The following is a 14,902-nucleotide window of genomic DNA, read 5'->3' on the forward strand; positions in this document are numbered from 1 at the left end:
AGGCTTAAGCCACGAGCCAGGAGGACTCCTGTGTGGGTGACGTGGCACATGGGCAAGGAGGTGGCTCAGGAGCTCAAACTGGCAGTCACAGGCGACGCTAGCATCCCAGGTGGGTGCTTTACTCTCTGTGCCTCAGCTCCAGTACCTGAGCCAGCTTCTGTGAAAGGAGAAGATGAATTTCCTCTTCAGGTGGTCTGGGCAGGGTGGGGAGGGGGCCTCTGGGGGTGGGGTGTGAGGAGGGTGGGGAGGGGGCCTCTGGGGGCGGGGTGTGTGAGGAGGGTGGGGAGGGGGCCTCTGGGGGTGGGGTGTGAGGAGGGTGGGGAGGGGGCCTCTGGGGGCAGGGTGTGTGAGGAGGGTGGGGAGGGAACCTCTGGGGGCGGGGTGCGTGAGGAGGGTGGGGAGGGGGCCTCTGGGGGCGGGGTTGTGAGGAGGGTGGGAGGGGGTCTCTGGGGGCAGGGTGTGCTCTGTGCGTAGAATGAGCCAAGCACTAGGAGGCACGGGCATTTCCCAGAGGGCCACCAGGACAACTTGCTTTACTCATCTTTTCAGGACGCCATTCAGATTGTCCCAGGCTGTGCTATTCTTATTATTATTTATTCTCGTTTTCCACTTTACAGTTTGCAGGTACAGGGCTTCCCGTTCCCCCTCCCTTTTCTCCCCCCACCCATCATCCCCTGTATTTTACAATAATATAGTCTTTCTTTGCCAGCTCAGAGTCAGCATGTGGAGTGGGGTTTTAGGCTTCCTGGAAAGGAAGAGCTCTGGGGAAGATGGGTGAAGCCCGAGTCCAGCCTGAGTCCAGCCTGGGACTCACTGTCGCTGTGGGCAGCAAATGTGGGAGGCGCTGGCTAGCCTGCCAGGCTCCACCTGCAGCCAGCCCGGCCACACAGGCTGCTCTCCTAAGCAGTCACCACTGACCATCAGCCCCGGCACTGCAGGCCGAGACAGCGGGAAGAGAAACGCCAGGAAGGGAGCTGTGTCCCTGTGGTCAGCCCGGTGTCCTAGAGCTGGAGAGGCGGGGATCTGAAGGGGCACGAGTTCAACATGCAGACAGCTGTGCACTGGGGTCATCGTCACTTTAATCCACCACATACAATGCCATCTTTCCACAGGCTCTCAGGAGGCAGCTCTGTTTGCACCTCCAGTGCAATGAGCCCTTGGTCGGGTGGGTTATGTGCAAGTTCACATATGGCTTGGTGCCTGCAAGTCATAGCTTCCAGGGTACGGCTTGCTGCTTTCCAGAGAATTCCAGGGGGCCCTGGCAAGAGCATGGGGGGGCACAGCTCTGACCCACAGAAGCCTCTGGCCTGGAAGGGAGCCATGGGGAGGGAGCCACGGCAAGAGGCAGGGGCACGGCACAGCTGCCCAGGCCCTGCCTACCTGTGCCGCTTCTGCCCTGCCTGGGCCACCGCCGCCTCCCTTGCCCTAGCCTTCTGCCGACCAGCAGAAGATCCTTCCCTTCTCGTCGCCCACTAGGAGTTTGGTCTGGTTTCTTGGGAGGAAAGAAAGAGAAAGACAAGCACGTTAGAAAGCTGCGTGCCCCAGCCAGCACTCAGGGAATTGCAAACGTGGGGCCTTGGGCCAGGGTTCTGCGGGGCCTGCTGAGGCCTTGTGGCCTCCTGAAGTTAAAGCCAGATAGTGGGAAACTGGAAGATGGTTTGGATCCTGGGAGCTGGCAGGCTTTGGAGCCATGGGCTGTTGAAACCCCAAGCCAAGCCAACAATGCACAGGGAGCCCCAGTCTCCCAAGCATCTTGGGGGGGGGGGGGCTCTTGCCCAGGAGACCTACAGCAGAATAACCCATGGCCCTGGGTCTTGGTAGGGTGCCCTCAGCCAGCCACCCTCAGAACACTGCAGTCTCCAGCAGCAGCAGCAAGGAAAATGCCCTTGGTGGCTGGGCAGGGCAAAAAGCAGCTGGGTCCCCAAGGGTGCACGGCTAACCCAGGTGGCCTCCCCTAGAGTCCCCAGTGACAAGGCCAATTTACTTGTGTCAAGTGTCAGAGCCTACATTGGGCTCTGAAACGTGGGCTTAGAGTCCTCTCCCAGGGGGCACCCTCTGCCATGCAAGGAACTCTGTGTACCCCAAATGCCAACTGACAGGGGCATTACTGGAAAGAGCCCAGAACCTTTGGGGAGGTGTGCAAACGCCCTCTGTTGGAGACCTGGAGGAAGTGTGCAGGGCTCACCTGGACACAGCCAGAGCTGTCACAGCCGGGCTGTTCTTACTGGGCTTGCCTGTTAGGGCCACACTGACGTCCAGCTCTCGGCTCAGGGCAAGGTTCTTCTCCCACTTGCGACCTGTAGGGAAGCATGCAAGAGAACCATCACACAAGCACACACATACACAACACACATGTGCATTCTCACACGGAGTTGCACACACACACACAAAACACACTGTATTTATATTTGTGGTCAGCAACTTGTTAAATTGAGGGGGAAATATATTTAATCTTGGCCCATGCTGTTGCAAAAAAGGGCCGTCCCAATTTAATTTGCAGGCTGTGATAGTTACATGTGCTGACGTGCCACGGTATCCATTGTGTACCAAATTGGATTTGTGTATTATTGCTTTCTAAATTGCATGCCGAGTTCAGCAGAATTGTTCATCAGTGTTTACTGGCTTTATGCTTAATAAGCTGCCCCCACAATACCTTGCTGCCAGGACCTAATGCAGCCCGTAATTGCCTAGTAAAAAAAAAAATAATAAATAACGAAATCACATCAAGTCGGCATTATCAACTTATCCAAATCCTTTCACGCCACAACCAATAATTAAATGCTGAGAACTTTTTTTTTCTTTCAAAAAATAGAACTTGATGATTGTGACTGGCTCTCAGTGTCATGACTGTGTTTGGGGACAGTGGAGAATTCCTTCTGCGGAAAAGGTGAGGTACAGCCCCTGTGAGTGAGGCCATGTGGCTGAACCTGGGACACAAATGGCGCTGCCAGCAGCTACCGAGTGTGCCCACATGCCCGGGAAGCTTTGGAGGGGCACAAGTTGGGGGAGGGAAGGGCTGCTTCGAGACAGATCCTTAAGACACTGAGGCGTGCAGTGACCCACACACACATGCAAATATGCATGAAGTCAAGGTCAGCGTCAGTCACTTCCTGCCAAACAATTTGGGGGCTACGTGGGGATGTGGTTTGTACGCAGATCTGCCAACCATCTCGCAACTGTGGCTCAACGTTATTTTTTTTTTAAAGATGCCCATGCCATGGTGTTGTCCCATCCAGTGCTGGTCTGCATGTGCATGGCGTAACAGTCCTGGCTCGTCACTGCGGTATTGTGTTGCTGACCTCAGGCTGGCGCAGATGGCAGCGAGGGAAAGACAAGCATGGCAGGGTCTCCTGTGGGTCTAACCCCTTCGTGCTAAGTCCCAGAGTGGCCCTCACCTGCTGCGGTCGGAGAGAAGAATCTCTTGGGAAACTGAGAAGAGGAAACCATGATCTGCATGGGGCTGGGGCTGGCCCAAATCAGGAGACAGTGCCTCTCCCAGGTCTCCCACCGGGTGCAGGGGCCCAATCACTTAGTCCATCCTCTGCTGCATTCGCAGGGAGCTAGATCTAGAAGTGGAGCAGCTGGGACTGGAACCAGTGCTCCCATGGGATGCCCACATCACCAGCAGTGGCTTGGCTTGCACAAACCAGCCCTTCTGTAATTCTTCTTATTCCTTTTCCTATCATCACTACTCTATAGAAGTACTTTTGCCCTGGCTAAGTGTCAGACAACTGGAGGGACTGTCGGGGTAGACTTGGGGCTGGCACCTTGCTCCAGACTTTTCTTTTTTGTTCTGATTTGCCAGATGGGGTCTGGAAGTTGGTGACATAACTTGTTTATGGTCAGGGACGCTGAATGGACACCTGTAGACTTCCAGGCAAGTCCAGAAGTGGCTGTGAAACATCCTTGGTTCATCTGGCCCTCCATGGGTCACCCACCCACAGCCCGAGGTCCTTTATTAGACATCTACCAGGTAACCCACAGCCGGAGCTGACACCGCTAGCTGGTTGGGCTCATTGGCTGAAAGAATGGAGTGCCAATTCCTACAGGTGCACCCAGGACCCTTTTGGGGGGAGGATGGGGGAAGCAGAACCTGTGCCAGCTCTGTCCTACGGCAGTGGCTCCTGTTCCCGTAGAAGCTCCTTGGGCAAGCCACATTTATGGAATGAACTGTCGGGCCTGTTGCAGTGACTCAATTGGCTAATCCTCCCCCTTCAAGAGTTGGCATCCCATATAGGCACCGCCGGTTCATGTCCCAGCTGCTCCACTTCCCATCCAGCTCCCTGCTTGTGGCCTGAGAAGGCAATAGAGGAAGGTTGAAGGCCTTGGGACCTTGTCCCCATGCGGGAGACCCGGAAGAAGCTCCTGGCTTCGGACCAACTGAGCTCTGGCTGTGACAGCCACTAGGGAGTTGTGTCTGCAAAAATCTGCTTTTCCAATATGAATAAATAAATCTTTTGAAAAAAATCCAGAGTGAGCTATCTTCAGGAAGGAGGCAGCCCTCAAACCATGGGTCTGGGCAGTGGGGTTGGGGGTAGAATTCCTGCTGCTTTGTCAGCCTGTCGAATTTGGGACAGACGGCTCAGTTCTGGGCCATGCGCTTCGAGGAGGACTGGGCAGAGAGGGAAGGCCACAGCACTGCAGGAGGCCACGAGGGCTGGGTGAGGCTTGTGCCTGTGTGCTTCGTCGTGATGGTGAGGATGTGACAGCATCTGCCGTGACGGCCGCTCTGTCCAGGTTGTGGCAGGAGGAAGGAGGAAGTCACACTTGCTGCACAACTTCAGGTGAGATTAGTGAACCTTCCTGTGCCTAGCGGTTTCGTGATGAGTAACAGTAAAGGCTGTTATCAGCTCACCATGGGAAACCAGGGGACGGTGGAGTCTCCTTCTGGTCCACTTTCTGGGACAGTCACCACGACAACAGTTGCCATGGAAACAGTGGCCATGGCAATAGTGGGCAGCGTTTCCTTCCTTCCAGTTCATCAGCCATAAACCCAAGGAGTTTTGTAGGGAGCACTGGTTCTCTCTCTTTGGGACATGTTGGGGCTTGGGAGATGGGGTCTCCTGACCGGCTGACGACTCCCCTGACCACCTTCCAGTAACTGGCACCCCGTCCTCTAGTTGGCCTCTGGGCAGTGCTGATGTATATGTTCCCTACTCTGGACGATCATAGGGGCGGTTGGGTGGATTGCCTGCAGTCAGTGGGATACCATGAGACCACTTCCTTGTTCGGGGAGGAGGGGAATGGCCTCTCCTTGCCCTTGCCTGTGAGTGGTCGGGCTGCTCAGAGAAAGTACTGAATCCAAGCCCAGCCAAAGTGTGTCTGTCCTGGAAGTCCAGAGACCAGGGCAAGCATCACATCGCGGCGTGTGTGTCCAGGGAGCAGCAGCCCTGACTCTTACAAGGCTGACAGCACAGGACAGAAAAAATGTATCACACCCCACCAGCAGGGGGCAGTCAACCACCTCTGTCACGCCCACACAGGACAGCAGCTCGCAGTGCCAGTGGCTTCCCCTAGGGCTGCAGGCAACCCCGGGGGTGGGGGTGGCAGGCAGCCAGGAGAGGGGGCATCCCAAGGCTGGATGAGTGCCTCCCCAGCCCAGCAGGTACCTCTCGGGCTTGGGGGCTGAGTGGGGGGCTCCTCGGCCACTGTCCGCCCCGGGAGAGGGAGTTTCACATCCTCAGTCTTCCAGATCTGTGGAAAACAAAGGGAGAGAATGTCATGGCTGGCCCTCTTCCCGTTTTCAGACCTGGGGGCCCCTTCCTCTACCTTCTGGAGTTCAGGCATCGGCGGGAGGGAGGGAGGCGATTCCAATGCCAGAGCCCTGTCCGGAGAAGGCACAGCAGAGCGCATGAGATCTCTCCCACCCCTGTGTTTCTCAGGGCCTTCCTCCAACACCCCCAACAAGCTCTCCCTGTAACTAATTTATCACTGTCCCTGGAGACCACCCACTCTACTCAGCAGCTGATCGCTCCCCTCCCCACTGTGTCCCAAGTTCACATACATGCATTGCCCATAGGTTGACCACATGGGACTTCTCACTTGCCAAGTCTACACTCGCTAGCTCCTAAAACAGACTAGGCCTGGAGTGTGCTCAGATGCTTCCATGGGCTCTGGCCTTGGCCTGGCCTAGCGCTGGGCTCTCTCAGGAGGCCAGTGACCACAGTGGATCAGCAGGTCAGCTCTCTGTTGGAAAGACAGCCCTCCTTCCCCTGGGCCGAGCACGGGCTCCATCCACTTCCTGAGCCATTGTCACACCCCCTGGATCAATGCTGAGACCTCGCGTGTAGAGGCCATGGAGGGCGAGGCTGGGGAAGAGCCTTCATGAATGGAATGGGCATGTCCATAAGGACCTTGTAGCCTTGAGTGGCGGTTCCCTTCCTACCCTGTGAACTCTGGGAGACCGTTTCTTGAGTGAGTCTTTAAACAATTGCTCCCCCTCATTTTTTCATGTTTCCTGTGAATCTCAGAAAAACCACCCTCACGTCATTCTTTCTGTCTGACCCTTTCAAATTGATATATATATATATATATATATATATATATATATATATATATTTTGCTGCCAGCAATGCCTTCCTCGGAGAGCCCAGGGCGTGCGGGGGTCGTCCCGGTGGAGGCGGAGACACACTGATGCATCAGGTGCTGCTAACTTCCTCATCAAGAAGATGAGTGTCTTGGTTGAGAAATAAAGGCCTAACATCACTTCAGCCACGTGAGGGGGGCGAGGTTGAGATGGAGGATGTCAGTGAGTGTTGGGACTGGTACATCGGTAGAAGATGCAAGGACAGATGGATGGTGAGTGTGTGGATGGATGAGTGGGTGATGAGAACACGGGTGGGTGGGTGGTGAGGGCAAGCGTGGATGATGAGAACATGTGTGTTGGATGGCATGCATGTATATACTATACATATGTGACAGCCCATGCACAATAAGCATGAATATGTGTACATAACGCAGTGGGATAGCTTATATACATGACACACGTTTTGTAGCATGTGCACATTACACAGTATGATTACACATTACACAGTATGATATATTTGGGAGCATACATATGTAACGTGCTAACATGCACACAATACACATATATGAAAGCATGTATGTAATACATGTGATAGCATTTACATACAATACACTGTGTCACGTGTGTATATATGACAGGTGTGTGCTAACATGAATACGTATGCTATGTGTGTGTCATGGTATTTGCTTCCTCTGGCCTGTGGGGAGCATGCCTTTCTCACATGTCCAAGGCAGCCTGCAGAGTTGCAGCAGGGTAGGGTGTCCTCACTCTGCCCGAGACCCACCTACCCGGACCACGCCATCTTGACTGCCTGTGATGACGACGTGGCTCATGTCCCAGGCTGGCCCCTCCATCACGCAGCAGCAGGTGATGGTCCCTTCTGGACCCCAGGCCGTGGTGATGCTGGCCAGGGGCTGTCCGTTGACATTCCACAAGGACAGATGGGCTCCCGCACAGGAGACGACGGTGCCCTGTGGAGTGAGAGCGCCTTCCTCTGAGCTGGCATCTCTGCCTGTCCATCTGCTCAGCCTCCACCCGCCATCACGGGGTCCCGAGACCCCCTATGATGCCCACCTCCTCCCAGGAAACCCCTAGGTCTGTCGCAGTTTTCACACTGGGATTGTGTTTTGTCTGTGTTTTCCCTGGCAGACACAGGTCTGCTCAACCTGTGGGCTTCTCCCAGATCCCTCGCCATGGCCCTGTACTGGGTGCCACTGGAGGCCAAGGTGGGTGCTGAACACAGGGCCCACAACTGCCTCCACCAAGTGTCGCATGTCACCGGGTCGAAGGCAAGGTAAAGTGACAACAAATGGTTCTGAAACTGGTGCTGCACTGGTGCTGTGCTGCTTTCGCTGACAGTGCCAGCATCCCACATGGGCGCCAGTTTGTGTCCTGGCTACTCCGCTTCCAATCCAGCTCCTTGGGAAAGCAGTGGAAGATCCAAGTACTTAGGATCCTGAGCCCACATGGGCGACCAAGAAGAAGAAGCTCTTGGCTCCTTGTTTCAACCTGGACCAGCTCTGGCAGTTGCAGCCATTTGGGGAGTGAACCACTGGATGGAAGATTTTTCTCTTTCTTTTCCTCCTTTGTCTGTAACTTAGCATTTCAAATAAAATAAATCTTGAAGCAACATAGAAATGTGTGCAATGTCTCTCAAGAAGAGAGATGCGCCCCCTCCCCCTGCGTCTCCGGAAACTTTCTGGATTGGGGCCCAGCTCTCCTGGTGTCACATCTGTTCTGTTCCAGGTTCATGGACACACTGCAGACGCAGCCACTGAGGAGCCCAGCCTCACCGACACGTCGCTGACGGCGATGGCCGAGATGCCCTCCCGGTGTGCAGGCAGGCGGGTTATGTAAGTGAGGTGGTCCAGGTCCCACAGGATGCAGGTGCAGTCCTGGGAGCCGCTCACCAGGAGGCTGAAGCTGACGGAGGCCGCCAGGCAAGTGACAGCCTGTGTGTGTCCGTACAAGGCCTGGGGGTAGAAAGCAGAGCCGTGGGATATGTGACGCAGACACCCCCTGCCCAGCTGCCTGGAGGGATGGGGTATCCCCTGCACTGCTGTTCACTCTGGGCCCTAGGGAAAAGACAGAGATGCAGAGCGAATCAGGCACCCCGAAGTCCATGTCTGTGCTGGGTGTGTGTCCATGTCCATGCCAGGCTTCTGGGATTCATCACTCTTTTAGCTAGGGGGAAGCTGGCTGCCATCCTTCCACCACAGCCCAGCCGGAGAGCGGCAGCCTGTCTGTGCCAGGGAACTCCCTTGCATTGGTTCGGCATCCTGAAGCAGCGCATAGCATTGCCACCAGGCCGGGGTGCTAGCTGGCAAAACACGCTGGCCAGACCCACAGCCTCAAGAGCTCTGTAGAAAGGCAAATTCTTGGACGCAACCCTCAACCTGCTGAATTGGGGATTCCAGGGAGGGGAGTTTTCCCCATGTACACCCAAGCATGTGAGCCATCATGCTAAGTGGAATGCTGAAGCTCATGTGCCCTGCACTGTAGTGGGAAGGAGGAAGGGTCACAGCACCATCAAAAAGGAAGTGACTTGGAAGCGATTGCGGCATCCATAGATCACATTGGAGTGTCTGGGCTGGACTCCTGACTCTAGCTTCCTACTCAAGCAGCCCCAGGCAAATAGCACTGATAACCTGAGTAGCTGGATTCAGGCTAGCCACGTGGAAGCTCCTGGCTGTGGGCTCCAACCCTGGCGTTTAGAGTGCCCCTGCACTAGAGGTTGCTCTCACTGTCTCCCTGCCCCTCAAGTAGACTGGGTCATGTCCAGGGTTGTCCCGTTCCTCGCAGGGAGAGGCTGCGTGCACAGCATTGCCCACACTGGAGAGGTTGGTGACCTGCCCACAGACCCCGGAACTGTAGGATCACCAGGCATCAGCCAGCCCACAGTTTGGGAAGGCAGGGGGAACTCGAATCAGGCTTAAGATGCCCTCTCAAGGTATCTGTGTGTGTCCTTATAATCGTGTTTCTCTATAAGGCCAATAAGTCAACAGGTGCAGTGGTCACGCTGTCACTGAGGACAGCCTCCTCCCAGGCTGCAGTGCTTGGCCCGAAGGCCGGCTCCAGCTTCCAGCTCGTGTGCAGCCTGGAAAGCAGGACATGAGGACCCCTGGGCACACTTAGTTCTGAACCTGTCTCCCCAGCTCAGAGTGGGAGGGCAGTGCCTGCTTTGTAGGATTGCGAATCAGGGCCCAGAAGCCTGGGTGCCATTAGGGCTCTTGGCCTGTGGCTCCATTCTCTCCCACCATAACCACTTCGCTTTCAAAGCGCTTTTTCGTCTCGGGGTTCTGTTACCTTGGACAAGCTACTTGCTTGCACCTTGGGAGTTTTCCGACATGACAGTGGTGGTAAGGCTGGTACCTGTTTCGTGGGGCTGCTGAGAAGGTGTAAGGCAGCGAACCCTGCTCCTGTGCTTGGTACCAAGGCCAGCTCCCAGCAGGTGCTCCCTTGGCATTATGTAGTGCCAGCGACAGATCTCCCTGGCCTGGCATCTTGAGGTCTCTGTGTAGGTACCTTTGTGCTCATCAGCTCCACTCATAGGAATGAGTGACAGGGAATGGCGGCCACTCCCCTTTGTTTTACTCTATTCGGACACCACCTGTCTGTGTGAGGCCCTGCACTTGCCCGAGGCATGGATTCCGACCCAAGGCACCTTGCAGCCTGCAGTGCCATTGTACCTGTGTGGGGTTCCTACCTGTCTGAGCCGCAGGCCTCTGGGACGCCCTTTGACCATGCTGAGCTCCCATACGCACACCACAGCGCTGGTCCCAGAGGTGACAATCGTCGTGGGGGCTGGGCAGAGGGCACACAGACAGCGGCCCCAGACGGCGAGGTTCTCAAAGGTCATCAGGGTCTGTGGGAGGGAAAGAGAACGAGAGAGAGAGAGAGAAAGAGAGAGAGAGAGAGAGAGAAAGAGAGAGAGAGAGAGAGAAAGGCAGGTGTGCATTAGTGCAGGGCAGCAGGAGCCAGGAGCCCTGCACTACACAGAGCGATGAGGGTGGACGCTGGTGAGTGGTGAGTCTGGGCGCCTTGTGGCTGAAAACATCTGATGTTTAACAGCCAGGCATTGGTGACAAAATCCAGGCCACCACAGGCTTCTCCAGCAGATGGGTGGGGGGTGGGAGACTGGTGGGCAAGCACAGACACACACCCATGAACCCCAGGGAGCGGCTGCTCAGCTGGGGTTGGGGTGAGGCGATCAAGATAGCTCTTAGGGAAGGGGGACATCTGGGATCAGCTTCCATGGCTCTTCCATGAAGTGTGGGGGACAAGCTGAGGGAAGGGTGGGAGACAGCCCAAAGGGCTGGACATTCAATGGCTGCAACAGGGTGAGGTGGGCAGGGTCAAGGCAGAGACATTGGATGGCTTGAGGGGGACCTGCGGGAATCACAAAGCAGACAGCTGTGTTGCTTGAGTCTGAAGCCCTGACTCCCACGCACCCAGAACCAGCACCAGTCCAGAGGACTCCGAGAACACACCACCAGCCGGCAACAGCTAAGCACCTCGCAGTGTGGGTTGGAAGTCAGGTACAGAAAGGGCTCTTTCAGAGCCACAGGGCCCAGCCCCTCCTTCCCCCAGCAGGTGCACGGTGGAGCCCACCGTGCTCACCTTATCGGAGCCGTAGCTCCCCAGGCAGCAGCTGTAGTCGTCAAAGCCCCAGCTGAGGGTCCGATTCCAGAGCGGGGGCAGCAGCACTTTGTTCCTCTCCACAGCCAGGACGGTCTTCTCGGTGGGGACGATGTGGCCGATGGCCCCTTTGGGGGACTCTGAGCCTAGGGAGAAAAGATACATATCTACCCCCCAGTGAGTGGGTGGAGCCCAGGCAGCAGGTGCAACACCTATGCTAGGGGCCACAAGCAAGGGAGCTGTCTGGGTCCCCCTCTCCTGTGTGACGTGATCACATGTGGACTTCAGGGGTGATGCTAGAGGAGGAGAGGCTAAGACAGCCATCTGGGGTCCCCAGGGCATGTACCACGCCGGACTCCTGGCCCCCTCCAGCTTGACTCTGCAAGCCATTGAACCCTGGCCAGAGCACAATCTCAGACAGTGTTCCAAGCCTGGGTACCCTGGGCAAGTTGTTGGTGACCCCTGTAAAGGGGAGACTTTGCCTGGACTGCCCTACACAGTGCAAGGCTGGAAATGAAGAGGGGCCGCTGCTGATGCTGTCCCCTTTGCCTGCACGCACCATGGGGCTGGCCTTTTGCCCCAACCCTGGAACAGGGGATGCCAAGTCGTGCAGGGGCCCGGGAATCACCTTTGACTGTGACCTGGGAGGGCCTCAGTGCCTGCAGGTTGTAGAACAGGGGCTGTGGGTGGCCAGCCAGGCCCACAGGGGTGGCGACCATGTCCTTCGTGGGTGACAGCTTCCCTGCGGCGCTCCGGGCTGGGTGTGGTTTCGTGAAGAGCTGGAGGGGCAAAGGGGCCAGCACACAGCACATGGGTCACCAGGGCATAGGGGGACACCCCAGCACACCCCAGCGGCACCCATACAGTGCTCCAGCCCTCGGCTGTGGCAGGTAAGGGGCCTGAGTGTCAGAACCTGGGGCAGCTATGTTCTCTAGCTGCATGAATCACAGTCCTGGCTGTTAAATCTGCCTGCTTGGACAAAGACTCCTTGCTAAGGAGGTCCTGGTCCTCAAGCTCAGAGTGGGTCCTCTCCTCTCCCTGGGTCGTGTGTCTCCCTTTGCCTGCTGACACTAGCTCTCAAGTCTTCCTTCCCTGATAAACCTTCAAAAAGCATTAACACAGATTTGCTCGCATGGTTTCATTCCAGTTGTCCAAAGAGCACAGGTGAACCCCATCGGTGGCTTCTCTTGCTCTTACTGTCACCTTCAGATCTCTGCCATCTAAATGTCCCCAGTGCCCAGGGTTGTACAGAACGGGACAAAGCCCGAGGCTGAGCCACATGGCGGAGAACCGGCCCCTGGGCCAGAACCCCGGCTATAACCAGCTCCTCTCCATAATCCCCAAGGCTGTCTCTATCCCCCACCAGCCTCTGCAGTTCCCAGGGCTGCCAGACAGCAGCACCCTGGGGTGGTCCACGGCAGCCGGCTCAGATATGAGTGGGCTCTGGATGTGCGCAGGAGCAGGGGGCAGGGTTGGCTCAGGTCTGATGGACAGCCATCCTGAGGAGGGTTCCTTGTTACAGCCCTGCTCAAATGCTAACCTGCCCAGCACAGCGGGATGGGTGACAGATCCCAATGGAGATCACAGTGATGGGTTTTCCCATGAGCACTTGCAAATGCATATTCTTTCTCACCAAGTATCTCTGTCAGTGTCCCTAGGCTGGGTCCCTGTAGGCACAGTTCCTGCCAGGAACCGTGGACAACTCAGGGGCACCTCAAGGTTGTCTTCAGACTGGCGCCACCTGGGAACTCTCGTTCTGATGATGACCTGGATAGTGTTTGCAAATCCCTTAAGTGGCCTATCACTAGGGCAAATCCGAATCCAGCTCTGTGGCTACTCATTGGTGCCACCACTGGGCAACTAAACTCCTTTCCTGAGTTTATTTCCTTTCTACAGACTGCTATGACTGGCCTATCTAATTTCTAAGTCCCATATGCTGTGATTTGAATAGACCATGACTCCTGAACTCACACTGATGCTACTAAGAGTGTGAAACTCAGTCCATTGATGAGGTTTGGGAGGTGAGCCTTGGGTTATGGTGGTTATAAAAGGCAAATGGGATCCAGCTTCTCTCTGTCTCTCTCTCTCAGCCTAGGGAGAAGAGGGCCATATCTACCCCCAGTGAGTTGGGCAGAGCCTAAGCAGCCAAGTCCAAGATCCACGCTGGGATGGAGCATTCTCTCTGCTTCTTGGCTTTCACACACTCTGTCGTTGCCACCTGTCACCCCAATCAGATGCCTAAGTGACGGGGCTGCCTGCTTTTGGACTGGGTACCACTCTTTGAACCACCCCCTCTCGCATGTCTTCATTTCTTCACTTATAGCATCCCCGTCCAGCAGACACACGTCAGGCACACGTGTTGTTATCACAGCATCCTTTAAGAGGTCTTCCCCATTAAAGGATGTCCTCATCTTCTCCATGGGCACTGGGGATGTCACCGCAGGCTGATCCCTGATGGTGACAGCACACAAGAGCGCCATCTCTCTCCTCAGTCCCCTCCTTGCCATCCCCCAAGCTCACATTTTGGAGAAAAGACAGACGCATTGCCTTGGCATGCCGTACCTGCTTGGGCACCTGCCCAAAGTTGCTGACGAACCCCAGAATTGTGCTTCTGATCAAGGGGTCCCGGAGGGCACCAAGGTCCACTCTGTCACCGTAGAAATAGGGGTGAAATGTGTTCACGGCCTCCACGGCAGCTGGACCCTGCTGCTTATATCCGAAGATGAGGTCTATCCAGTGGTGGAGGTTGGCGCTGACAAAGTCGCTTTCCAGGGCCTGGAAACAAAAACCCAGAGGGATGTGGGAACATGAGGGCCTTGGAGGGCTCGGGCACATCCTGGGTGCTGGCTCCTCACAGGAGGCACAGCTGATGTCCAAGGACAAAGTGGGTCCCAAGATTTAACTCTCCTAGGTGGTGAACCCGATCTGACCCCTACCCTTCCTCCAGCTCATGAAAACAACCACAGGCAGGGCAGGATGCCTCTCTCTGTGTGTGGTCCAGAGGCTCACAGGGACAGCTAAAAGCAGAACAGGCTGAACATGGAGCTTGGGGATCGGCAGGGAATGCCAAGAATCAACATGGGACACGGAGACTGTTGTGACTCGGGGAAGGGGCAGCAGAGGGGGGCGGTGTGCCCTGGCTGGGACTGGCCCCCAGCATGGCCACTCCCACCCCTCTTACCACCTCAGTTCCTCAGTCTGAGCATCTGCAGAATGGACAGCCACTGTCCTCCCCTGCAGGTCTAGTGTGAGTATTTAGTTGTGTCTGGGGCAGAGCTGCCTGGCACCTGTCTCTTAGCTCCTGCGGTAGATGTAGTCACCCTGCTCTGTCCCCCGCAACAGGCTTATGTGTGATGCTTGAATTAAGCAGCAGGGATCAGAGGTGTGAGGCCTCCCTGAATCTATCTCACTCCATCTGGCTCAAGGACCAAGAGATCATAGATAACTGGGTGTGGGAATCTTACTGAATCACCCAGAACAGGTGCTTTGGGTCTCTACCCATATCAGACACCCAGAGTCTCTCCCAGTGTTGGAGAATCCCTGGACCACTGGGAGATTCCTGGGGCCTCCAAACCCCTTGAACTGGGCAGCTATGGACCCTCCCTGATTTTCTCTAGCTGACATTCAAGTGGAGTCTGCAGTCACTTCTTGCCAGGTGCCCACAATACACGGTACAATATAGAGCTGGGTGGAGTCATTGCAGGTGCCCAGAACCAACACCTTTGCCTGTCAAACCCC

General features: G+C 55.9%; 1 protein-coding gene across 2 annotated transcripts in view; it reads right to left on the minus strand.

Moving 5' to 3' along the window:
• Positions 1–1,035: 1,035 nt before the first annotated feature.
• Positions 1,036–14,902, minus strand: part of WDFY4 (WDFY family member 4) — a 231,424-nt gene continuing 217,557 nt past the window's right edge. For both annotated transcript variants that reach the window (XM_058671561.1, XM_058671562.1), the window contains exons 54-62: positions 13,727–13,939; positions 11,793–11,943; positions 11,147–11,331; positions 10,233–10,391; positions 8,320–8,499; positions 7,315–7,497; positions 5,610–5,694; positions 2,186–2,297; positions 1,036–1,492 (exon numbers count right to left, since the gene is read on the minus strand). In XM_058671561.1, the coding sequence (XP_058527544.1) occupies positions 1,426–1,492; positions 2,186–2,297; positions 5,610–5,694; positions 7,315–7,497; positions 8,320–8,499; positions 10,233–10,391; positions 11,147–11,331; positions 11,793–11,943; positions 13,727–13,939 (1,335 nt within the window). In that variant the 3' untranslated portion in view covers positions 1,036–1,425. The remainder of the gene's footprint in view (positions 1,493–2,185; positions 2,298–5,609; positions 5,695–7,314; positions 7,498–8,319; positions 8,500–10,232; positions 10,392–11,146; positions 11,332–11,792; positions 11,944–13,726; positions 13,940–14,902) is intronic.

Source organism: Ochotona princeps, chromosome 13 (assembly GCF_030435755.1).
Source record: "Ochotona princeps isolate mOchPri1 chromosome 13, mOchPri1.hap1, whole genome shotgun sequence".
Classification (NCBI taxonomy): domain Eukaryota; kingdom Metazoa; phylum Chordata; class Mammalia; order Lagomorpha; family Ochotonidae; genus Ochotona; species Ochotona princeps.